This window comes from Pantherophis guttatus, chromosome 9 (assembly GCF_059756535.1).
Source record: "Pantherophis guttatus breed Tessera chromosome 9, ASM5975653v1, whole genome shotgun sequence".
NCBI classification, from domain to species: Eukaryota; Metazoa; Chordata; class Lepidosauria; order Squamata; family Colubridae; genus Pantherophis; species Pantherophis guttatus.
In genome coordinates this window covers 7373542-7399669 of record NC_142071.1, presented here as the reverse complement: position 1 = coordinate 7399669, position 26128 = coordinate 7373542, and the positions used below count along the sequence as shown (strand labels likewise).

The following is a 26128-nucleotide window of genomic DNA, read 5'->3' as shown; positions in this document are numbered from 1 at the left end:
CATACCATACCATACCATACCATACCATACCATACCATACCATACCGGAATAAATAAATAAAATACATACATACATACATACATACATAAATAAATAAAATACATACATGAATAAATAAAATACATACATGAATAAATACGTACATACATACATGAATAAATAAATAAAATACATACATACATACATGAATAAATAAATAAAATACATACATACATGAATAAATAAATAAAATACATACATACATTACATGAATAAATAAATAAATAAAATACATACATACATTACATGAATAAATAAATAAAATACATACATACATGCATGAATAAATAAATAAATACATACATACATACATACATATATACATACATACCATACCATACCATACCATACCATACCATACCATACCGGAATAAATAAATAAAATACATACATACATACATACATACATACATACATAAATAAAATAAATACATACATGAATAAATAAAATACATACATGAATAAATAAATAAATAAATAAATACATACATACATACATACATGAATACATACATGCATGAATAAATAAAATAAAATAAAATACATACATGCATGAATAAATAAAATACATACATACATGAATACATACATACATGAATAAATAAATAAATAAAATACATACATACATGAATAAATAAATAAATAAAATACATACATACATGAATAAATAAAATACATACATACATGCATGAATAAAATACATACATACATGAATAAATAAATAAAATACATACATACATGAATAAATAAATAAAATACATACATACATACATGAATAAATAAATAAATAAAATACATACATACATTACATGAATAAATAAATAAAATACATACATACATGCATGAATAAATAAATAAAATACATACATACATGAATAAATAAAATACATACATACATGAATACATACATACATGAATAAATAAAATACATACATACATGCATGAATAAATAAATAAATAAAATACATACATACATGCATGAATAAATAAATAAATAAAATACATACATACATGAATAAATAAAATAAAATAAAATAAAATAAAACAAAGTTATGCCCATAGATTATTCGACCTGGCCTATGGCATTGCAGCCTCTGCCTCCTTTGGCTCAGCATTGCAAAGTAGAGGCGGCCAAGTTGGCTCAGGACGGAGTTTGGCGTCTCGTGCGAACCGAGCTCAGCGTTTGGGCTTCGCTGACTCACAAGGACAGCGTGGGCGCGTCCCTCTGCACTTTTCGCAGCTCTACGGACTCCCTGGGAGAGCGAGAGCGAGAGTTGCGCGCGCTCCTCGGCCCCCCCTCCCTTTCCTCGCCGCGTTGGCGGTTCGTCCGTTCGTCACTTCCGGCGCACACCCGGCCGGGCCCCGGAAGTGGAAGATGGCTGAGGTGTCGGGATGCGCCTGGCAACCGGCGATCGGGCCGGCGAGACCGCAGAGGAGGCGAGGGAGGTGAGGAGCGGGCCGGGGAAGGGCGCTTGCGAACCCTGCCCGACTTTCGGTTCTCCGTCTTGGGCTCCAGGGCCGGCCTGGGCGCTCTGGTAAAGGAGGTAAAGGAGGAGGGGGCGCGGGGGGGGGCGGTAATGGGGTCAAAACCTCCGTTGTTTCGCCCCGGTGTTGGTTTTGCCGTTGCCTAGGAGACGGGGCCTGTCGCCGAAGCGCTCGGGCGCCTCTGCCGACAAGAGATCAGGAGGAGCTGAAGGGCGGGGAAGCGCCATGGGCTCTGGGGTTGCTGGGGGTTGCAGCCATTCTTGGGGCTACACAAGGTTTACCTGCCTTCCAGAGGAGCGCAGACTACAAATCCCATAATCCCCGGGTTGATTTAGCTCAGAGTTTTCAACCTTGGCCACTTGGAGAGGGAAGGACTTCCACTCCCAGAACCCCCCCTCCCCCTCACTGGGGAATAGAATAAGATAGGATAGGATAGGATATAGGATATAGGACAGTGATGGCTAACCTTTTTGCCATCATGTGCCAAAAGCGGGGGGGGAGTAGGGGGGCCCGCCCGCCTGCGTGCCCACACCCATAATTCCATGCCCCCTGCACATGCGCGCATGACCCCCAACCCCCGTGCTCCCCTTTTGGCACGAGATGGCACGGTGGGACCTGTTTCCAGCCTCCAGAAGGCCTCGGGAGGGTGGGGAAGGCCCATTTTTCGCTTCTCCCAGGCTCCAGAGCCTTTCCAGGAGCCTGGGGAGGGTGAAAATGGCCTTCCCCACCCCCATGGAGGCCCTCCGGAGGCTGGAAATGACCCATTTGCCAACTTTCCAGCCTCTGGAGGGTCTCCGGGTGTGTGTGGAAAAAGGCCATTTTAGCCCTCCCCAGGCTCCTAGAAAGGCTCTGGAGCCTGGGAGAAGCGAAAAATGGGCCTTCCCCACCCTCCCGAGGCCTTCTGGAGGCTGGAAACAGCCTGTTTCCCTACTTCTGATGGCCCAGAAGGCCCAAAAATCAGGTGGCGGGAGCTGAGGTTGCGTGCCCACTGATATGGCACCGAGTGCCACCTGTGGCACGCGTGCCATAGGTTCACCATCACGGATATAGGATAGGATAGGATAGGGGAATGGGGAGGAGTGGAGTGGGAATACAGAATAGAATGGTATAGGGAATGGAATGGAATGAAAAGAAATGGAATAGGGATAGGGATTATTATTATTATTATTATTATTATTATTATTATTATTATTATTATTATTATTTATTGAATTTCTATACCACCCTTCTCCCGAAGGACTCAGGGGTGTATCTGCTAAGACCTTGGCATAGAATTTAGATGTTTATGCTAGCCCTGCTTGTTGAAACAGGTCTTCAGGGCACGTCGGAAAGTGCGAAGATCTGGGATTATTCATATTCCAGGGGCTATTTTGTTCCAAAGAGTAGGTGCCCCACAGAGAAGGCTCTCTCCCTTGGAACTACTAGACGAATAGGGATAAGGATAAGGATGAAAGGATAAGGATAAAGATAAGGATAAGGATAAGGATAAATAAACTTTATTGTCATTGTATGTGTATACACAGTATACACATACAACGAAATTTACTTGACACCCAAAGACCAGGTCCCACACACATAATCCCCAAACACACTCCCACCCACCACAATTCCCCACCCCTCAACCACCCAAACATCCACACAACAGACCAAATAATGCTGTCCAACAGCTCACCGATGATGGCCCTTTAGTTCATTGTTGAGTGCAATTATATCTCTGGGATAAAAACTATTCAGAAAACGTGCGGTCCGAGTTTTAGTTCTGTATCTTCTGCCAGAAGGCAACAGTCCAAAAAGATTGTAAGCAGGATGGGAAGAATCTCTGAGAATGTTATGCAACTTCCTCAAACAGCGAGATTCGAAGATGTTGTCCAGGGCTGGTAGCTGAAATCCGATAATATTCTGGGATGGGATGGGATGGGATGGGGAAGGGAATGGGGTGGAGTGGAGTGGAGTGGGAATACAGAATAGAATGGAATAGGGAATGGGAATGGAATGGAATGAAAAGAAAAGGAATAGAAATACAATAGAATTGAACTGGAATTGAATTGAATTCTTTATTGGCCAAATGTGATTGGACACACAAGGAATTTGTCTTTGGTGCATATGCTCTCAGTGTACATAAAAAGACAAGATTAGATAGAGGGAAAGGCTGGATTTGAAACTGACCCATCTCAGACTAGAATAAAGGGCACAAAGTATGTTCTTCTAACCAGAAAGCTAGATGTCAATGAGAAAGATTTAATTTAGTTCCCCCCCCCCCTTTCCTACCTTTATCTTCTTTTGTTGTGTTTGATCTTAGAAATAAAGAAATAAAGGCAGTCTTCAGACGGACGACCACAATGAAGCCCAAAATTTATTAAAAGTGTTAATTATGAAATTTGTTAAGTGATTTTTGCCCCATTTTACGATTTTCCTCGCCACATTTCTTAAAGTGAATCGCTGCGGTTGTGAATGTCAATCACATGGAGATGCTGCAATAGTCATAAGTGTGAATAATGGTCATAAGTCACTTTTTTCAGTGCCGTTCTAACTTTGAACGGTCACTAAATGGACTGTTGTAAATCAAGGACTACCTGTATATATTTTCATCGGTGCCAGCAATAGTTCAGATACTGCTGAGAATACTGTTAATCTACCATTTGACATCTCATAATATTATTGTTCCACTGTTCATGGCAGCTAGCTTATGTTTTGTAGCTTTTTATGTATTTTAATCATAATGTTTTATGTGGTATATTGAATCTTAAATTAGAGAATTTTTAAGGATATGTCTATTATACACTTGCCTGAAGATACGTGGCATAAAAAGTAACATGTAAACATTTTAACTAACTAAATGGATTCAACGTTTTTAATGTCGCAGCAGCTGTTCAGGATTATGTACAGTTTCTACTGAGAAAATGTCTTAATTTTTATCACATTTATGTTCTATATTCCCTATTTAGTTTCCAAATGAGATGGCTTCTTCCAGTGTTTCTTCCATGGAACTATTAAGGAATGCAGCTTGCATTAAACATTTGGTGTCTTCTGCCCAAAGATTACTGTGTTTTATAGGTAAGCAGGCATACTTTTTTAAATGTTCTATTGCACGTTTGAAAGTACGTCCTAAAACCCATTGAAGTTTCACTACAGGAATTATAAATATCTTTTTATAAGTGGAAATTACCGTTCATGAAATCTTTTGTGAAGAGCTTCTATTAATTACTTCAAAAATATTTGCCAGTTTGAAAACAACGAAAAAAGACATATATTTTCCAAATATGGCAAGGAACAAGATTTTCAGAACTTTCTGCTATATTTCAGAGTTTATAAATGTTAATACTAGGAAGGTTTTTGTTTGTTTCTAAAATTCTGTGTATCTGTGTTGGGAAGACAACATTTTATTAAAAAATTAAGCTTCATATCTGTACAGAGCCAAAGCTGATCATCATCTCCTTTTTCAGATAGAATGAAAAAACACAATGTCTGCTAAAAGTGTATAGAGTAATTGGAGAATAGATGTGAGGTGCCTTGAGTTAGATATTATCTCTCAATCTTACTTCTTAGAGGCAGAGGGAAAAAGAATCATAACTTTATGCATACCACTTTGAACTTTCTGGAGGATATGTTGGCTAACATACATTAATTTGACTTCATGGCATTTCATCTGTTTTAGCTTGAGTGAAAATGCTACCTTTTAATTACTATTTTTCAGTTCCTACTTGTACTGTTGGTTCCGGGGATGAATCTTGTGCCTTATGAATCTGGGCTGACCGTAAAAAGGTAGCTTTTTCTGTGACCTAGTTATCCTGATCAGAAATGGGTAGGTGAGTATCCAAATCCTGGATGAGTCAAAACAACAAAACTTGGCAAATGTGTTTGATTTTTAAGTTTCAGTAGCCAGAAATTTAATGCTTCCCCTGTTTTTTCCCCTAAAACTTGTACAATTTGAGATACCAATGTTTGTTAGTTGTCTGATGGCTTGGGTGGCATCATGAGCAATACAAAAATAGCTTTAAGGAAGAAAGAATGCTTAACCTGAATTATGTATGCTAAGCACTTGTTTCAGGGGATATCTTTCCTGCTTCTGCCAGTCCTTTAATGTACAACAAAGCCTATTTTATCAAGAGTGGCTAAGGATGAACAGGCCAGGGCAGTCACGGAGCTGTCCAGCATGAGCATAACAGGAAACCTGCCACTCAGCAACAGTACCTTCATCTATATAATTATTGCTCGATACTTTTTGGGCTTCTCATTGGGTCCCAGTCCCAATTCAGATCACACTTATTTATTTTTGTCTTAGTATATAGGATACTGCAAGATTCATCTACAGTAGTGGTCAAAATTGTGGAAACCTTTTGGGAAAAGTGTATTTTCTAAAACTAGCTAATAACACCACTTTTTTGGGAGTAGTACCATAAGTTATATATCAATGGAAAGATAATTTAATCAAGAATGTAATGCAATAACTTTTATGAAGGATTGGCTATTAGAATAGCAGTTACAGTATAAAGAAAAAAAGTGAAACACGTAGAAAAAAAATGAGATATACAAAAATCACCATAGAAAAAATGAGATATGCAAAAATTATGACCATGTCAGTTAATACTTAGTTGCGAATCTTTTAGCATGAATTACGGCCTTACAACGTCTTCCCATGGAGTGAACCAAGTCTTTTAGTTCTGCAGCTGTTATAATGTGAAACCAAGATTGAATGATGGCTTCTATAAACTGGGTTTTATTGCTGGGTCGCTTCTGACTAACAAGTTTCTTGAGTCGGCTCCATAGATTTTCAGTTGTGGGCTATTCCCAGGCCATTCCAGCGGTGGAATAGGATTACCTTGAAACTCCAAAAAAAAATGTGTTATTAGCCATCAAACCTCAAAAATACACTTTCCCCCAAAAGGTTTCCACAATTTTGGCCACTACTGGCGCCTCTACAGCAGTGGCCAAAATTGTGGAAACCTTTTGGGGGAAAGTATTTTTGAGATGTCGAAATGTTGATGATTTTTTTTCTTTTGAGTTCTGGACTATCCCCAATTGGCTTGGAACATTGAGACTTCCTCGATGATGGTCCCAGGATAGAAGTAGGCATCTGTAATCTCCCTGGACCCCTGAAAATACTGTGGCCAATAATGTAATATGCACTTTCTGCCTCTCCCTGATAGTGCCATGAAATGGTTGGTTCCAAAAGGCAACACTATTAAGAAAGGGGTGGGACCCTAGCTAACTCTGTTATGGAAAACTAAAAAACGAGCTAATCAGCTGATTAAAATAGTAATGCCTCTCTTTAATGATATTTCACATCCTTTGTTTTAATAGTTGTTTTGTTTTTGTCTGTTTTTAAAATAAAATCTGCATAATTAATCAAGGGCATTTGTCTAGACACACAAAATATTGGAATTGTCAAATATTATCTTCCGAATTAGTTCAGTAATCCTTAAACAGCCCTATAAATCAGTTGCCTCCATGTTGCAGATCTGAAGGTTGAAAGTTTGTATTGCAATAAGTCAACATTTGTTTTAGCCACGATTTGTTTTTGTGGTAAGTGGGAAAAAATGTGGCTTGTTTGGCCTTAGCCAAATGTGTGGACTCAGTTCTAGTTTATAAACCATGGCTTATGACTTAGCATATCAAGTCATCCAGGTCACTTTTGCTAGCTTTGCTAGTTTTGTAAAATTTTATTACAATAAAACATGACGGTACAAATTATTAAAAATTTTAGTTCTCCCAGCCGATATTTACAAGACATTTCTTGATTCCCTTCTAGAAAACATGCAGTTCCAACAACAGTATTTCAGTTGTTCGCACTGGAAGAGCTGAACTATTTAAAACTACATTAGAAATGTTTCAGAATGTTCCATGTTAATCTGTTTGCCACGTCTAACCATTCTCAATCTGGCTATTTCATTCTGCAGTCATTCCTCTGTTTCCAAAGTTCTTGCTTGTTTATAATTGTTAGTCTTGCTTATAACTGCGTATAATCTTGTTTATAATTGTTAATTATAAGAGCATTGTTTCCTGATTTTAGTGAATGTATATATTTTTAAAAAAGGATTTAGCTTGCACTTGTTTATTTATTCAACCATAAATAAATATTTGACCCTTGGATTTTCATATATTTTCTGAATATATCACTTTGTATATTGTGTTGTTATGGAAGGTCAGGGCTATAAATACTGTCAGATAAGAACATAGCCATGCTTGTAAAGAAAGGTTTCTACAGTTTGGACTGAATAGTGGGGGGGGGGGGGGGAGGAGGGGGGAGACTTTTTTTTTAGTTGCCAGAAAAAATACTTTTTTTCCCCTGAAAATTATTTATTTTTTAAATGAACAGTGATATATTTCAACAGTTGTATCTGTGGGGTGCCAGCACAGAGTTTTAAATGCAGATGTCTTGTTTTTCTTCATTCCAGGATCAGTTTCTCTTGCCTTTTTCCTGCTTCCTGGCACTTCAGTATTTCCCCTGTTGGGTGCCCTCGGATACTGAACACCACATTACGGCAAATTATTGTCACTGGACTCCTCGCTGCTGCATTTTTCATATTATATTACTCTGTTTTAAAATACAGCTCCCGGGACAAAAAGCTGCACAGGTAATCTTTGTCGGATTAAAAACCAATCCAAAACTGAACACCTAACAAAATGAGACAGATCACCTTACATTAAACTTATTTATTGTGTTAATATCCCCTCCATTTCTGTATAAACTTAAATTGGCATAAATCTAGGCCTCCCCTCATTTAATCTACAATAACAATCCTCTGAAGTAGTAGGCCGGCCTGAGTGTTGGTGGCTAGTCCAATGTCACTCAGTGAAAGACACAGATGAAGAGTTGAACCTCCAAATCAAGCAAGGGAAATCTAATTGTGTAATTGCTCTTACATATGTGTTTCCGCAGCTATCAAGTTCAGTGTGATTGACATTAGGGCTTTGTCCTGCCCCTGTTTCCTCTGTAGCATTCCTGGGTTCACTGAGACTTACCGTACTTTTCGGAGTATAAGACACACTTTTTCCCCCTCCTAAAAGAGGGTGGAAATGTTGGTGCATCTTTTACACCGAATACAGCCATTTTGGAGCTCCCAAAACCCTGCCCCGCGTGTCCCATTTTTGCCAAAAACAGGCCCGCTTTTTGCAAAAACGGGATGCGCAGAGGATTTGGGAGGCCTGCAGAGTGCTCCTGGGGTCTGGGGAAGGCAAAAATGAGATGTGTGGGGGGTTTGGGAGGCCGAAAACGGGCCTGTTTTTTGCAAAAATAGGGTGCGCAGAGTGTTTGGAGGCCTGCAGAGTGGTCCTGGTGGCTGGGGAGGGCAAAAATGCAACGCGTGGGGGGGTTTGGGAGGCCAAAAATGGACCCATTTTTTGCAAAAAAAATGGCGTTTTTGCCCTCCCCAGCCCCAGGAGCACTCTGCAGGCTTCCAAACACCGCACACCCCATTTTTGCGAAAAACAAGCCCATTTTTCACAAAAACAGGACATGCAGAGGGTTTGGGAGGCCTGCATAGTGCTCCTGGGGGTCAGGGAGGGCGAAAACTTTTTTTTTCTTATTTACCTTTTCGAAATTTTGGTGTGTCTTATACTCTGTTGTGTCTTATAGTCCCAAAAAATACAGTACTTCTGAGCAGTTCTTCTGTTCTCTCTCTCCCAGGTATCTTGCCCGAGTTACAGACACCGAAGCCACAGATACGAGCAACTCAAAGCTGAATTACGGCATCATGGTGGATTGTGGAAGCAGTGGGTCTCGGATCTTCGTGTATTGGTGGCCAAGGCACAATGGCAATCCTCATGATTTACTTGACATCAAACAAATGCGGGACAAAAACAGAAATCCAGTGGTTATGAAAATTAAGCCAGGTACCAGGGGAAGTCATACCTATTCCCCCAGCTGCTTGTTTGCCTATGAAGAAACTCCGTCATGCCAAAGATTTGGCAATATTTGTTTCTTAAAATGCGGTGGATTCTTTCCGCCATTTTGTTTGGGATCTGCAAGACCTGGGACTTCCCACATTTGTCCCCCTGTTTTTCATTTATTTCTTCAGATTCTTAACGCTTAAAAAAGCCCCAAAGATGCAAATAGGTTTCATTTTATTTCATTTTATTTTTTATTGCTAATATTTGTATACTAACATTAAAGGCCAAGTTTCGTTCAGGACAATTTTTCACAATATCTTATTTAAAGTATTGCTATACAGAATGTAATTTTAAGACAGGGGTGTCAAACTCAAGGGCTGAGGACCGGATTTGGCCTATGGGGTGCTTAGATATGCAGCCCAGAAATAGCAAAGAACCGGCCCACGGTGCCTCTGCAAGAGAAAATGGAGCTCGGGGCTACACGCCCCTCCCCCCCATGCCCTATTTTCACCTGCCATGGCCTCCTGGAGCTCTCTGCCAACGAAAACGGGACTCAGCTGCAAAAGGAGAAATGTTTCCCCTTTTGCATTTGAGCATGCAAGACAGGACAGGAAAGGAGAAAGGGAAAGACGAAAAAGATGGAAAGAGAGCAAGGAAGGAAAAATAAGGAAAGGGGAAGGAAGAAGAAAGGAGAATGAGGGAAGGAAAAGAAGGAAAGGAAGGAAGGAAGGAAGGGATTATAATGAGAGTGAGGGAGGATCTCAGGGAAGTCCTGCCTTAGCACTTTGCACCATAGGTGCTCCCGACATGAGTCCTGTGTCATGCCCACACCCGACCATGGCTATGGCCCCCGCCCCTCCGAGGTCAGATACAACCCTGATGTAACCCTCAGTGAAATAGACACCCCTGTTTTAAGATTATATCCTGCATTTGTACACCCATATTGTATTTTAGAAAGGCATGACTTTTTAAAAGTTGCAGTATTTTGCCTTTGACTGAATTCCCACTTTGGGTATTAAGTGAGAAAAATACTCTCCTTATTAAAAAGTGTGTTCTGCTTTCTCATGTCGATGTATGGTTAAGTGTATTTATCTCTCTCACTCTGTAGGCATTTCAGAATTTGCTACCTCTCCTGAGAAAGTTAGTGACTATATTTTTCCGCTTCTGAACTTTGCTGCTGAACACATACCCCGTGCAAAGCACAAAGAAACCCCTCTGTATATTCTCTGTACCGCAGGGATGAGAATCCTGCCAGAGAGGTAACCTGAATATCTTTTATTTCCTCTTAACGTTTAAACAGAAAGATTTGTCCACAGAAATCGATCCTAATTTACATTTAATCCACTTCAAATCTTGCAGCCAGCAAAAGGCGATACTGGAAGATCTTCTTACTGATATCCCAGTGCATTTTGATTTTCTGTTTTCGGATTCTCACGCTGAAGTGATTTCAGGAAAGCAAGAAGGTAAGAATACAGGCTGAAGCAAAGAAAGCTTGGAATTTTAGTCAGGGGTCTGATGGAATATGTAACCAGAGGAAAAGTGAGAAGGCACGGTCCTGAAAAACTGGAGAAAAGAGGCCTCATTATTGAGAGCATCTTAGCTTAGAATAACAGAGTTGGAAGGGTCCTTGTAGGTCATCTAGTCCAACCCTCTGTCTAAGCAGGAGACCCTACACCATTTCTGACAGATGGCAGTCCTGTCTCTTCTCGAAAGCTTCCAGTGATGAAGCTCCCACAACTTCCGAAGGCAACTTCTGTTCCATTGGTTGATTGCTCTCACTGTTCTTGTTCAGTTTCCATCCATTATACCTTGTCTGGCCTTCAGGTGCCTTGGAAAATAGTCTCTGTGGCAGCCCCTCAAATATTGGAACACTGCTATCGTGTCTCCCCTGGTCCTTCTCTTCACTATGCCCAGTGGTGGTGGCAATATTTGGAAGTACTTTTTAGTTTTTGCAAGATCAGAAATAATTTAGGAGAGGCCTGTGTTTTGTGATCACTGAGCTACTAGCCAGAGTGAAACTGTCCAGTCCAGGAAAGAATAAGAGTACCAATGTATCTTTATTAAGATGCCCTGTGCAGCCTGTTAACACCAGCCTGAACCTGCTGGTATATTTTAAGAAAATGTTTCAAGAGAAGCAGATAATGTTAACTATCCTGATATTTAAGGGCACACGGGATACAAAATAAACATCTGCAAGGAAGGAACTTTTACATACCGGTATGTAACTATTATGTGCAAAAGTTTTTACATGAGCTGGAACCTCATTTATACAGGATTATAGTAACATGCAAAAACTTTGTCCCCGTAAATATTTGTCCGGTGTGTGTGTGAAATCAGCAGGAAACTATTTGCTAAGCTGTGAGGCTTAAGGGGTTTAATGAGCTAAGGACATTGCCTTCTTTAATTTGATGGAGTGCTGGAGCATTTTCACTTGCAAATATATATTTGAGTTTTCAAGAAAGCAGAGTTTGAATTTTTTTATGTATACTTGATATAGCTCTGTTTTGCTACTGTTTTGGTTTTGTTAAGGTGTTCTTTTTTAAAAGCTCCCCACCTCCCCACCCCCACCAGTGATATTAAAATATTTACAAATGTACTTTTTACATTTTATCCAGGCGTATACGCGTGGATTGGCATCAACTTTGTCCTTGGAAAATTTGAACATATGGATGAAGGTAAGGGCCTTAATATTAATTAATTCCAAGAATTGCTAAAGTATCATTGTTAGTGCACAGTTTTCTTCCCCCTCTGGCTTTATTCTTACAAATGGAAATTGCTCAGCCTCGGTACTTGGTTAAGAGTGTCTCCATAACAATTCTTCAAATCTGCATTTAGGATTTGTTTGTTTTTTTGAAAAATTTTTTTATTTATTTTTAAAACAAAAAACATAAAACAACATCTTTTTGGAGCAAGAGTTTGGCCCAGTATAACATAGGTATAAATTCCCAATTTCATCCATTAACATCTTAAGACAAACAAAAAGTAACAAAAATAACAAAACAAAACAAAAAAAAAACAACACCCCAAATCTAAACCCAATTTTTATCATTCAATCTAACATCTTATTCTAACATTTAAGTTACTATTGTGTAGTCACCCTAACTCTTAAACTTCAAATCCAAACAGCACTTTATAGTATTCATTTATCATTTTAACAATCAGTATTTCATGTATTTTCTGTACTTCAAAGACCCAAATCAAGTCAATATTTCTTTTAGAACACATCTAATAACCAATATTAAATATTTCATTCCTCTCTGAAAGACATTTTAAAGTCAATATCCATTCTTCAAAAGTATCTCCTTCATTCCTCCTAGGTTTATTTTTAGCTGGATTGCAGCTTAATTAGCTGGTTTCCAGGGATGCTTTCCTCCACTCCTGATCTTATTTATTGGCTGGATCACAGTTAGTTTTAACTGCTTCCAACGTTTTCTCCTTCACTCCTCCTAGGTTTATTTTTAGCTGGATAACAGCTTTTCAGCTGTTTTCCAGGGATGCTTCCCTCCACTCCTAACCTATATTTCGTTGGTTCACAGTTTAGCTTTAACTCCTCCCCAGTATGTCTCCTCCTCTCCTCCTAAGTTTATTTTTTGCTGGATCACAGCATAATAAGCTGTTTCCAGGGATGCTTTCCTCCACTCCTTACCTTATATTTAGCTGGTTCACAGTTTAGCTTTAACTGGTCCCCAGCGTTGCCTCCTCCACTCCTCCTAAGTTTATTTTTGGCTGGTTCACAGCTTAATTAGCTGTTTTCCGTAATCTGCATTTAGGGTTTTATTAGAGAACAAAAATCAAGACTTGTAGAGAAAATATTTCTTTTAGTGACTGTCTCTCAAATCAGTTGCAAATCAATCTAAAATAGCCATAATATCACCTCTAGGCATGATGGGGAGGGGAATACAAATTAATATACATACATACATACATACTATCAGAAGAATTCTGAAAACTCAAAAATCGTCATTCTCTTTTATGTAATTTTTGTTGTTGCAAGTAGAGGTATGGCCTCCTATGGATTTTGGATTGCTCTGGTTGCTTTTTATTCAGTTTAAGTGCTTTTTCTGTAACTTTCCCAGCACTGTGTTATTCTTTTGAGCCTATTCATTTGGCATTTGGGAAGTATTTTTCTTAACATTACTAAGAATATTATTGCATTATTTAAAAATATTAATATAATTAACATAAACAAATCTCAGATCTTAATTTCTCACACTACAGTTTAGCTGCTTTTTTATATTAGCAGCACTTTCTCGTGCACTGCTCAGAGTTTCTTTGCAGTGTCCCAACATCACATCCCTTTAAGACTTTCTACACTAGGAAAGGCTCTTCTTGGGCAAGTTATATTCTTTCTGGCCTCTAAATATTAAGCCGACATTGTCGAGATCCTGTTGGTTCCTTGACTGTTGCTAGGCCCAGCAAGGGTTTAGATATTGAGAAGAGTTTATTTATTTGTTGGTTTATTTAATTTGTATGCAAAAAGTGACTCTGGCTAGCAAACGAATTAAGAATCAAAACAGTTACAGGTAGCCTTTGACTTACAACAGTTTGCTTAGTGACCACTTGAAGTTACAACACTGAAAAAAATGACTTCTGACTGTTTTCCACCCTTACGCCATCCCCATGGTCACATGATCAAAATTCAGATGCTTGACAACTGACTCATATGACGGTTGCAGCGTCCCAGGGTCACACGATCCCCCTTTTGCGACCTTCTGTGATGACCCAGGGCATGGCACGAAGGCAACACAGCCAGAGAACTGGTATGAATCCCTTTATTGGCACCAATTCTGCCCCCAACATCCCTTTTAAGGCCTGGAGAAAAGCTCTCCCACAAACCTGCAGATACTCCAGTCCAAACGCTGTAAACAGAATGACTGCAATCAATCACTCCAGCAGGGCAAGATAATGAGCCCCAGACGGGGCTCATTTTTAATGTTTTAATTTTTAATGTTTTTATATATGGTTTTTAAATGCATTGTAAGCCGTCTTGAGTCTTCAGAGAAAGGCGGCATACAAGTTGAACAAACAAACAAACAAATAAATAAATAAATAAGAATAATCCCAGCAAGACAAGATAAACACACAGTAGCACGGCAGTAATTCAAACAGTCAGGAGGGAATGCAGGCCACAACTCTCAACACCAGATTAATTCAGCGTTTGTTCCCGACAAAGGCCCCTCCCAAACTCCTTTAAACTCCATCCCCAGGTGTGCCTTGTGAAGGGAATCGGGACCCTTTCCTTTCTTGTAAGCCACACAACCCACATTGCTCTCTTCTGCGTTCTTCCCTGCGTGCCCTAGGATGAGGAGGGGGTGGGCCTTGGTCTTCATCTGAACCCCCTCTTCCTTGTTCTACCTCTCCCCTGCTCTGCCCAGCCTTACTTTGCCCTTCCCCTGTTTCCTCCACAGCCAACGGATCCACTCTCTCGCTCTCTGTCAGCCATTCCTCTTCCATCTCAGATTCAGACTCCGACGGGGGGCATGACACCTTCTGACCAGCAAAATCAATGTGGAAGCCAGATTCACTTAACAACCGTGTTTACAAACTTAACCACTTGCAGGGATTCACTTAACAACGGTGGCCAGAAAGGTCATCATTCACTTAGCCAACGTCTCACTTAGCAACAGGAAATCCGGGGCTCATTTGAGGTCGTAAGTCGAGGACCCCCTGTGCAATAATACAAAAATTGAAGCGACGCCCCGTTTTCAGCAGCGCCTCTTCCCCGTCTTGTCTTCTAGAGGAGGAGGCGGTAGTAGAAGTGCACGTTCCCGACAGCGAAAGCAAAGAGGAAGTTGTCCGGAAGAGGACCGTGGGTATACTTGACATGGGTGGTGTTTCAACTCAAATAGCGTATGAAGTCCCTAAAACTGTAAGCTTTGCCTCTTCACAGCAGGTTATTATCTGTACAACTTTCCTTCTTTTGTTTTCCTGCATTTTAACCCATGTCCATTGATTCATTTTCTTTTGCACGGTGTGAGTCCTGAGCCCTACGGTGCGCGAGCAGTTTCACCCCCCGCATGAAGAGAAGGAGCTGAACTTCTGTGTCCCATCAGCTAAGCAATCCATAAAACGTTATTTTTCCATTTCATCAGTCCGTGTGCTAGAAATGTGTTTTGCTTACGATGCGGAGCTTAATATGGATGAATATTGCTGTTGAAATTATCATTTTTTTTTTCATACTGTACATAAAGAAAAATATGCTCTGTTAACCTAACTTGCGGTTACTATTGGATGCGATTTCTTAATGGTTGACGTGTCGCAGAATCCCTTTTTAAAATCATTATTCTAAATGTAAATATTGTCAGGAAAATACCATGTTTTCCCCTAAAATAAGACCGGGTCTTATATTAATTTTTGCTTCAAAAGACGCATTACGGCTTATTTTCCAGTTAGGTCTTATTTTGGGGAAAATACAGTACTAAACGCCTCCGTCTGCTGACCATCTTAACTGGGGCTTATTTTTGGGGTAGGGCTTATATTATGAGCATCCTGAAAAATCATGCTAGGGCTTATTTTCCAGTTGGGTGTTATTTTCAGGGAAACAGGGTATTAATAGGAACTGTTATTTGTATGGTATACCTGAGTTGACTGTGTGGCACTCAATACAAGGAAAATCCTGACCTGCAGCCTTTTGAGACGAAAAGGAAACATTGGATTCACATCATACTTAGCTGTTACAAGCTTTGTTTGATATTGGCTTAGTTGGATGTGTAACTCCAACCGTTGTACCTTATTGAATGAATCATGGTCAGACAGTTAAAAGTACAGTACAGTGTGGAAGTTCACTTTTATTTATTTACTTTCTGTTCTCAGTAGCTTTTACAAGAGGAAAAATAAAATCCAGAATTCTCCTTTTTTTTAGTACAGCAGATTTTTCTAACCTATTGTTGCTCCAGGCCTCCTTTTCTACATTACTTGTGCCCTCTGCACCACTGTGGGCTTTTTGAAAATGAATACAGACCTGATGCTTTGTTTTAAGTAGCAGTAAGCATGGTGTATTTCTTTAACTCTGGCTGAAAACTCAGATATAAGAAAACCTGAATATAGGAGCTCAGAAAAATCTTGCTCTCAAAAAGCATGCTTGGAACATGATCAGTCAAACATTTAACCACTATAAACAGTGGATTCATTTCTTAACTATGGTTTATGTATTCAAAAACATCTAACCTGTGTTTAGAAACAAAACCACAGTTTAGTATTACAGCTACATAGAGCTTTAGGGTTACATCTCTATAGAATATACCTGATCTGTGACAGAAGGCAAGAGACATTCACAGATTTTGCACATTAAATACTGTTTGTTTTTAAGGTTTTATCAAAATCTATGGCTTGTGAAAACCTCTGTTTTTTTCCGTTTCAATTTTTGGGATCAAAAATAAAGCTTGTCTTGGTGCCAGGATAAACGCACCAAGAACATTTCAATTGTGATTAAGATTTCAGCCTACAAACTAGGAGACTATGAGTTCTAGTCTTGCCTTAGGCATTAAGCCAGCTGGGAGACTTTGGGCCAATGACCAGGAGACCGGGAGTTCTAATCCCACTTTAGGTGTGAAGCCAGCTGAGTGATCTTGGGCAAGTCTCTCTCCTTCAGCCCTAGGAGGTAGACAATGGCAAACCACTTTTGAAAATGTTTCATTATTAAAAATTACCATAGAGGAAGGAAAGGTGTAATATTTGCTAGCATGGTCTATATGGGCATATGCATAGCTGTCCCTGTAGTTGACAAATATTTGGACATCGGTGTTGTTTCCATTGTGCAGGGCCAGGAAACCAGAAAAGGGATACATTTCCAGATCTATCCCTTCGTATTAAGCTATGATGGCTGAAGCTGTTGGAAAGTTGTACCCGAGAACCTCTCAATGGCCATACTTGTCCCATCCTTGGCTTACTGCTCAGGTGTTTACTGTAAACAACTGTTGCCAAGAAGGTTTTGAAATCCAACGGAGCTGGAAGTGTTCTTGACTAATCAAAACCTGGGGAATGAAACACAGCAGAGCCGAACTCTGCCTCTCTCAATCTCTTTCTTTGATGGCCGGCAGGAGGAGGTGGCCAAGAACCTACTGGCGGAATTTAACTTGGGATGTGACGCTCACCAGAACGAACACGTGTATCGCGTCTACGTGGCAACTTTTCTGGGCTTTGGCGGTAACGCTGCTCGACAGAGATACGCAGACAACATATTCACCAACACAGTATTGAGAAACAGGTGTGGGGACTATAATGAATTTGCTTCCAAATTGTAACTTTAGTGACATGCTTAAGCATAAAATCTATGAAACGGGCACGTGTCAAAAAACAAAAAAAGAATATTAGATTTCCGGTCTTAAAATGCAGTATAAGCTAGGGGTGACTAATAGTGACTTGAGGCTACGTGAGTGAATGCGATTAGTTGTCATGTCAACTGCAGAAGGAAAAAGCCTGTTTACACAATTGATTTAACACAGCTGGTTTTCTGCAATTGTCAATCCCAAATTGTGTGTATGAAAATAATTCAATGTTTACAGGAAAGGTCCAGATGTGTTTGTTTTTAAAGATGTTTCTATGCCACATTTGTACCAACAAGATCCTTGGATTTTCAGAATTTGAAATTTTCGTCAAATGACAATGACATTGCAAGAGCAAAGTGTAGAGTTTAAAAAAAAACCTGCATCAAACATAGCACGGTCATCTTCATTCTAATTAAATTATCGGGACAAATAAAATAAATCTCTTTCCTAGATGCCAGAACGTAAGAGCTAAATTGGGGGCAGGGAAGCTTTTTATATGAAAGGCCCTAGTTCAGTTGGGGGCAAAAATAAGCCAGAAGTAGGAATTGATAGTAAGGAAAAGGTAAAGGTTCCCATCGCACATATGTGCTAGTCGTTCCCAACTCAAGGGGGTGGTGCTCATCTCCGTTTCAAAGCCGAAGAGCCAGCGCTGTCCGAAGATGTCTCCGTGGTCATGTGGCCGGCATAACTAAATGCCAAAGGCGCACGGAACACTGTTACCTTCCCACCAAAGGTGGTCCCTATTTTACTACTTGCATTTTTTACGTGCTTTCGAACTGCTAGGTTGGCAGAAGCTGGGACAAGTCACGGGAGCTCACCCCGTTATGTGGCACTAGGGATTCGAACCGCTGAACTGCCGACCTTTCGATTGACAAGCTCAGCATCTTAGCCACTGAGCCACCGCGTCCCTTGATAGTAATAGGAATTGATAGTAGATGGTGTCAGATCCACCCCTTTGGGTCTCCTGTCATCAGGCAGGTTCCTTTTGGAGGATGGTAGCTACTAGCCCCTTTACACATCATTCTGTGTGGCTTAGAGTTATGGCTGAGTCAGATCAGCACGGCTTGTTCAAACAAGAAATAATCCATGGCTTGGTGCTTCCCCAAATATAATTGATGGCGGGAAGAACCCAACCTGGCAGGGAGGAGGGCTCAAATACAGAACTTGAGTCACTGCACAACTGCAAAATGATTAAGACTTAGCCACTGCCACCGTCTAAGTTCCTTGGAGTCTTGTTAGTTCCCAAGAGAAGGCTGCCTCTCCTGAGGAGATTCCTGTATTATAGGCAGAACATAATAAAGTAGTTAGCTTGAACTCTGCAGTGTGGGTCTGGTTGGTCAGACCCTATAATTTAACTGTAATGATTTGGGCTAGGTCAGGAGTCTGCAACCTTAAACACTCAAAAGAGCCATTTGGACCCATTTCCCACAGAAAAGAAAACGGAGCCACAAAACCTGGGTGGGCGTGGCCAACTCAATGTCACTCACTTCTACCAGTCACATGACACCCCCCCTAGCCACACCTACCCAACTGGTCATTAGGGCAGAGAACTGGTTGTTAAAAAACACCGGGAACCACAAAACTCTTTTGACATCCCTCCTTCCCTCCCTCCCTCTCTGTATCTCTCTTTGTCTCTCTCTCTCTCTCTCCCCCTCTCTCTGTATCTCTCTGTCTCTGCCCTGGCTGCTTCTCCATCCCCCGACATTGCCCTTACCTTCTCAGGCCAGGTGAGGAGTGACTGGGAGGGGAGAGCGAGGGGCGGGGCCAGCCAGTGGTGAGATCACCCGACAGGGAGCCACAGCAGAGGGCCCAAAGAGCCGCATGTAGCTCCAGAGCCACAGGTTGCTGACACCCGGGCTAGGTGGTTATGCTCCCCTATTTCCCTCCCTCCTCACAAAAGAATACTTTTGTCAGGGCAGAAGAATGAGGTTCCATATTTCTAATTGAGATCTAGTTCCCTTTGGCTGTTCCATTGATTGTCCTTTGATCCGTTCTGCTTGCAGGCTTCTTGGTAAACAGATCGGTCTGACCTCCGAGACTCCCTACTTAGACCCTTGCCTGCCCTTAGACGCTGAGGACGAAGTCCAGCAAAATGGGCAGACTCTGTACCTTCGAGGGACAGGAGATTTCCACTTGTGTCGCAATGTCATTCAGCCTTTCATGAACAAGACCAACGAAACGCAAACGTCCCTGAATGGCATTTATCAGCCACCCGTCCACTTCGAGAATAGCGAATTCTACGGGTTTTCAGAGTTCTATTACTGCACCGAGGACGTCTTAAGGATGGGAGGAGATTACAAGGCTGTTCAGTTCCTCAAAGCTGCAAATGTAAGGCCGGGCATATCCCACTTCAAGGTTTGGCTGAGAAAGTAGGAGTAACTTCGGTGCCCTTAGGAAATCTAACCTGTTTTTCTCCAGCTCAGGCTGGAGATCGCATATAAATACACCACACAATAAAATCCCTAAATTAACACATTCTGTAACGTCAAGATTTTAGATAGTAAATCTCTCATAGGGTAATTGTCAGCATTCTGATGCTGCCATAAAAAGACGAGGCTTGACTTTTCACCTACTTATTTTCTCTGTAGATAATATCCCCTAGGAGATGGGAGGGGAGGGGGAACATTCCTGTGGGGTGAGGTCAGAAGCTGGGGAGACTGACTTGGAAGATGGCCAATGAGCAGATGAGAATTGGGGAACGGAAAGGGAAGGGTTTGGGGTCAGAGGGTTAGTATCGGCTGCGATGAAGTCGGGGCCAGATCTGTCGTAGTCAATAAATGGAATATTTCAGCAAAGATTAATTGTTTGGGAGTGCAATTTATTTGAGATGACATCGAAACCTGACAGTAATATTGATTCTAAAATGCTCTTCATTATATATGGTATACCAGAAATAACAGGGCAGCCAAAATTTGTCAATAAATCAGGAAATAAATTCTTAAAATAATAGGAAATACCGTGTTTCCCCGAAAATAAGACTGGGTCTTATATTAAATTTTTGCTCCAAAAGGTGCATTAGGGCTTATTTTCTGGTTAGGTCTTATTTTTCTGCAAATATGATACTAAATGCATCCATCTGGCTGATAACTTATTTTGGGGTAGGGCTTATATTACGAGTATCTTGAAAAATCATACTAGGATTTATTTTCCGTTTGGGTCCTATTTTTGGGGAACCAGGGTAATGATAATAAAAAAGAAACCAGAATAACTGAGAGGTAACTGGTCAGTTTTGAGTGACTGCATTATTACTTCTGAGACATCTTATGTGTGCATTTATATAAATAACGTGTGTATATTTATTTCCATATTTTTTCCCCCCTCAGGAATATTGTGCCACAAAGTGGTCTGTTCTACGGGAAAGATTTGATCGTGGCCTGTATGCCTCCCATGCAGATCTCCATCGAGTGAAGTAAGCATCCACATTCTTCTGTACTACATGTGGTTAAACAGTCCTTGCCAGAGAGAGATCCCAAACTGAATTCCATATATATAATAAATATCTGAGCTGTTGGAGGACTCTTAAGGAGAATGTAAAGATGCTATATGTTTAATGGTGGGGTGTATTTTGGAATTGGCAGAGCCTGACTTCTCACACTACGTGAAGTTGCTTTGCACAATTCAATATAATGTGGTTAATTGTTTTCATCCAAGATTTTGCTTTATCTAAAAAGAAGTCACTGTTGTACAATTGTGCCAGCATAATTTGCAACCAAATCTTGAAACACACCAAGACATCTTTGTCCCAAAGCCCCAAGTCCAGGGGTGAAATGTAAAATTTGTTACTACCGGTTGTGTGGGGCAACTCAGCTGGGATCGTCAGAGACTTTTCAAAGCATTTTTTTTACCACCTCTTCGGCCAAGAGGTTGCAGAAAAAAAATGCTTTGAAAAGCCTCTGACGGTCCCAGCTGAGCCGTGCGATCATCAGAGGCTTTTTTTTTTTTACTTTTAAAAGCATTTTTCCGGCCGAAGAGGTTGTAGAAAAAATGCTTTTAAAAGTAAAAAAAAAAAAAAAAAGACTCTGATGATCCTGCGGTTCAGCTGGGCATGGGGGGGGGGGCAAGGGATTTTTGCTACCAGTTCTCTGAACCACCCGCCGCCATCGCTACCAGATCGGGCAATCCAGTCCGAACCGGGAGCATTTCACCCCTGCCCAAGTCTCTTGCTTTTTTTTTTCTTTTTTTTTCTTCTTCTTCTTTTTTTTTTTTTTTTGCAATTTTGCTTTATGCAAGGTTTTTAGACAATATAAGCCTAACATAAAGTGAAGGAAGTTTGAGAGAAAGAGAGAGAGAGAGAGATGGAGAAAGGAGGGAGGGATGGCATACAGAATATATACGTATTTTTCCTTTTGGTACAACTGTGCCTCTTTTTGGTCACCAGGTGGCTTCCTTTCCCACTACATAGAAAATAAGTGATGAATGAACAGGAAGCGAATTATCTTCCCTTTCTGGAAGACAGTGGTGTTTTGATGATACATGCACGTACCCTGCCTACCCACAGACTAAATTGGCTGTTATTAATTATCATAAATCATAAACATGGTTTACGGTTACTGAAATAATTCAGAAAAACTGCCTGTGCTAACTCTGCTGAAAAGTTCCCCTCCTTGAAAGCCAACTCCACGGTCCCTTGTTTGCAGCAACTTGCAGGAGAAGGACTTCTAAGTTTTCACCCCACACCTTTCATTCCTTTTCATTAACGTACAAGCCTCCCCCCCCCCCAAGGAGGGATATCTCTTTGTCATCGCACAGCTTAATTAGCCCTTCTAAGGAAGCATCTTAATTATTTTGGACAGAATCCAGAGTAACAACAACTGGGACCTTGAATGCGCAATTAAGTGCTTAAGACTGGTGGAATTTAGCTCATTCTTCTTTTGGATTGTGCCGTTTAGCTCGGTTTCCTGTCTAAATAAGAACCCCATTTGGATGCTCCGCTTATGTTTATCCCTCGCAGGTATCAATGCTTTAAGTCAGCCTGGATGTACGAGGTATTTCACAATGGCTTCGGATTTCCTGTGAACTACAACAGCTTAAAAACAGCACTTCAAGTATACGATAAAGAGGTTCAGTGGACGTTGGGGGCCATCCTTTATCGAACCCGGTTTTTACCTTTGAGGTACACCTTTTGAGGCATTGCCACGTTACTTATGAAATTCAAAGGCAGCTTTGCGCTCTCTCTCTCTCTCTCTCTCTCTCTCTCTCTCTCTCTCTCTCTCTCTCTTTCTCTCTCTCTCTCTCTCTCTCTCTCTCACACACACACACTCACACACACAAGCTTTAATCACAGTCTCCAGAAAGTTTTGCATTTGTTTTGATTTCCAAGCCTAATGTAGAACCAATGCATTGTTTATCAGTCAATGTGAATGGAGGCTGTGTCTCCGTAAGCAGAAAATTCTGGTTGGCCATCTCAGTTTGCTCGACACAATTTTTGCTGCGGGGTCCTTGATGCTCCCTGCGCTTGCTTTTCTTCTTGCAGACATTTCATTACCAAATTACCGTATTTTTCGGAGTATAAGACACACCTTTTTTCCCCCCTAAAAGGGGGTGAAAAGTTTAAGTGCGTCTTATACACCAAATGTAGCCCCACCCACCCTTTGGCCTCTGCTTCCCAGCAATTTACCTCCTTGCTGCAAGCAGCAAGAAGAAACAGCCCATTTCAGCTTCAGCACAGCCTAATTAGCACAAGTTGATTGTCCCTTGGATTGGCCTCCTGACTCTCAGCTGTTTTGCTCTCCAGCTGTTTTGCGGGGGCCTCTGCTGTTTGCTGCAAGGAGGTAAATTTGCTGGGATCAGATTTTTTTTTTCTTGTGCTATCAAGCTATGCTGAAAACAAAAATGAAAGTAAAGCAGGCTATTTGCTGTTCGCTGCTACGAGGCAAAATTGCTGGGAGGCGGATTTCTTTTTCTTGTTTTCCTCACCAAAAAAAGGTAGGTGCGTCTTATAGTCTGAAAAATACGGTAGGTAACATCATCATGTACCAAGGACACCACAGTTTCAACCCTGAGGTACAAATATTCTCTTCCATTGTTTCCATTCTTGCCACTGTCGTCTTGGGATCTATAGATACACACTCTTTAGCTCTTGATTGCAGGCCATGCAAATAGGAAAGCAGAAATCGGTTTTCATAGCTGCTGGTGTCACAGGAACACTCGCCTGCTTGGAGTAGAAATTTCCTCTGTAAGTTCTAAGACAGGGATGGCTCATCCTTTTCCTGCCAAGTGCCACCCTTCCGGAAGAGTGTTAGAATGGGGGCCGTTCTGATCTCGGGGGGCATGATGTTCCAGAGAGAGGGAGTCCCTTGTTCTGGGTCCCGCCAGGTGTATCTCCCTAGGGGACGGGACCCACAGCATTCCTTGCCTCCCCGCTCTGGTGGGTCGGGTAGATGTGACCGGCAAGAGACGGTCCCTCAGATAACCTGGTCTGGAGTAGAACCATCTCTTTCATCCACTCTCCTTTCCTCCTCCCACAGAGACATCCAGCAGGAGAACTTCCGAGGCAACCACCCTCACTGGCGCAGCTTCGCCTTCGTTTACAACCATTACTTATTCTTTGCCTGCTTCTTCGTTGTGCTGCTTTCCATCCTCCTCTACCTGCTGCGCCTACGGAGGATCCACCGGCGAACTCTGCACAACGGCTCCTCTCCTCCCCTCTGGATCGAAGAAGGCCTCCCGTCACAGAAGATCCCCGGAGGCTTATAAGCTGCTGACTGTGAATCTCAGACCCTTCCTCCTCCTTCTCCTCTCAGGGTTCCTCTCTCTCTCGCCTTCGGAGAGCGTTGCCTGAGCCCCTGGTGGGATTTCCCTCTCTGGAGGACTGCGGGGCAAAGCTAGGTCAAACTTGGCTTGACAAGGCTGGGAAGGGGGCTCTCAGCCAAAATTATTTTAAAACTCTTACTTTGAAAGCAAATGCACTTTGACTTAGGACAGGGGACAGACAGAAAAGCAGGAGAATGCAGTGAAGACTTTGTGCCAGTACGTTAAATGGGAAAGTCGCAAGCAACTCTTTATGTTCAGTAAATGTTGATGGGTTTGTCCTCTCCTTTTGCTGTAAGTCTGCTGTGAGGGTTTTCCTCGGTCTGAATGCAGGCTTGCTTAGCTGACTCTTGTGGGCTACCAGTTCGCTGTTCCGTGCCATGTTCTCGAGCCACGCAAAGCACGGGGGAAAAGCCGCCTCAGCCTCTCCTGCCCCGATTTGAACAGCTAAAGAGACTTCAGCATTTCACTCTCCATTATTTGTTTAAACCATTTTGACTCTTTCCTTTCTTCCCCACCCCCACCAAAAAAAATAGCTTATATCAAGAATAGATGGATCAGTAATAAAGCAGCCCTTGCCACCCCAGTCTTAAAAAACGTGGCAGAGAAGTAAAAAGAATTGGAGAGGGAAATATCCATTACCAGTTCCTAATTCTTGCTCGATTGAAACGTGACCGCTCATTTTTAAATCACGGGTGTCCAACCTTGGCAACTCTTAAGACCTGTGAACTTTTAAGATCATGTTGGCTGGGGAATTCTGGATGTTGATGTCCGCAAGCTTTAAAAGTCGCCAAGGATGGACCCCTGTTCTAAATCCCTAATCAGGACCATGGATAGTGAAAGCTCAAGTCTCAAAAAAAGATGGCCGTCCCGTCTATTAAGATAGAAAATTCCTATCCTTGCAAAACGGTGTGCTAAAGAGCCTGGCAGGACGTGGTGCTTCCCTGCTGTTGGAAATCGGAAGAACGCATTGCACAATCGGCTTCCCTGGACTTCCTTTGTGTGTGTGTGTGTGTGTATGTGAGTGAGCAGCAGCTGGTCTTATGTATGGGTGTATATGTGCGCGAGCGTGCACCTATGTGGCATTCTATGGTCTGAGCGTCATTTCAAATGTTCGTGATAATTTGGGAGGGTGGGGTGGTGGATTGGGAAAAACAAGAGTAGCAGTGGAACGATAACAAGTACGCTGTTAACTTTCTTATTTCTGGATAACAGAGCCTTTTTTTTTTTTACTTGAAAAAAAAAATGTGTCCATAGTTGAAAACAGCATCGATGAGATTGTCTTAGGAAATATACAAACTGCCATCATCCTAGGAACCCGCATCTGGCTTATGAAATGTCACGCGATGGTACCTCGCTGAAATTGTTCCCAGCTGTTGGAAGATGGGGAAAATAAAAAGACACGTTAAAGGAACTTGAATACGTTTGCTGAAATTCCATTAAAATGCAAGAGATCCTGTGGTACCCAGGAGAGTTGGTGGATCTCTCCTAGAGACTGTCACCCTAGACTTTTCTAGTTTTTGCAGACAAAAGAACCTCAGCTTCCTCGTTCCTTTCTTTTCTTCGCTTTTAATTTTGTTCCGAAGGCTCTCTCCACCTTGCTTTTAGAAAACCTGATTCCCATTTGCCTTCAGGCATCCTTGGTGAACATTTCAAGCATTTGACAACAGATGTTGCGCTGTGTGTGGGAGCAGGTTCTTCTGCCGATAAAAAGCTGACATTTTCAAAGAGCACCATATCAACGTGTTTGGCATTT

At 41.4% G+C, this 26128-nt stretch overlaps 1 protein-coding gene across 5 annotated transcripts; it reads left to right on the top strand.

Annotated features, from left to right (window-relative positions):
- The first annotated feature begins 1234 nt into the window (after positions 1–1234).
- Positions 1235–25786, top strand: ENTPD4 (ectonucleoside triphosphate diphosphohydrolase 4). 5 transcript variants are annotated; one of them, XM_034436821.2, is made up of 14 exons: positions 1235–1486; positions 4471–4579; positions 5220–5331; positions 7921–8100; positions 9153–9358; positions 10464–10614; positions 10715–10818; positions 11971–12030; positions 15094–15248; positions 17395–17561; positions 19626–19950; positions 20946–21031; positions 22574–22735; positions 24090–25786. In XM_034436821.2, exons 3-14 carry the CDS (start codon positions 5324–5326, stop codon positions 24316–24318), a joined length of 1833 nt encoding a protein of 610 aa, XP_034292712.1. In that variant the 5' UTR covers positions 1235–1486; positions 4471–4579; positions 5220–5323; the 3' UTR covers positions 24319–25786. The 5 variants fall into 5 exon arrangements, with proteins under 5 accessions (XP_034292712.1, XP_034292715.1, XP_034292714.1 ...); XM_034436824.2 differs by having other exon boundaries at positions 1236–1486; positions 5220–5327; XM_034436823.2 differs by having other exon boundaries at positions 1236–1486; positions 15094–15224.
- Positions 25787–26128: the final 342 nt, after the last annotated feature.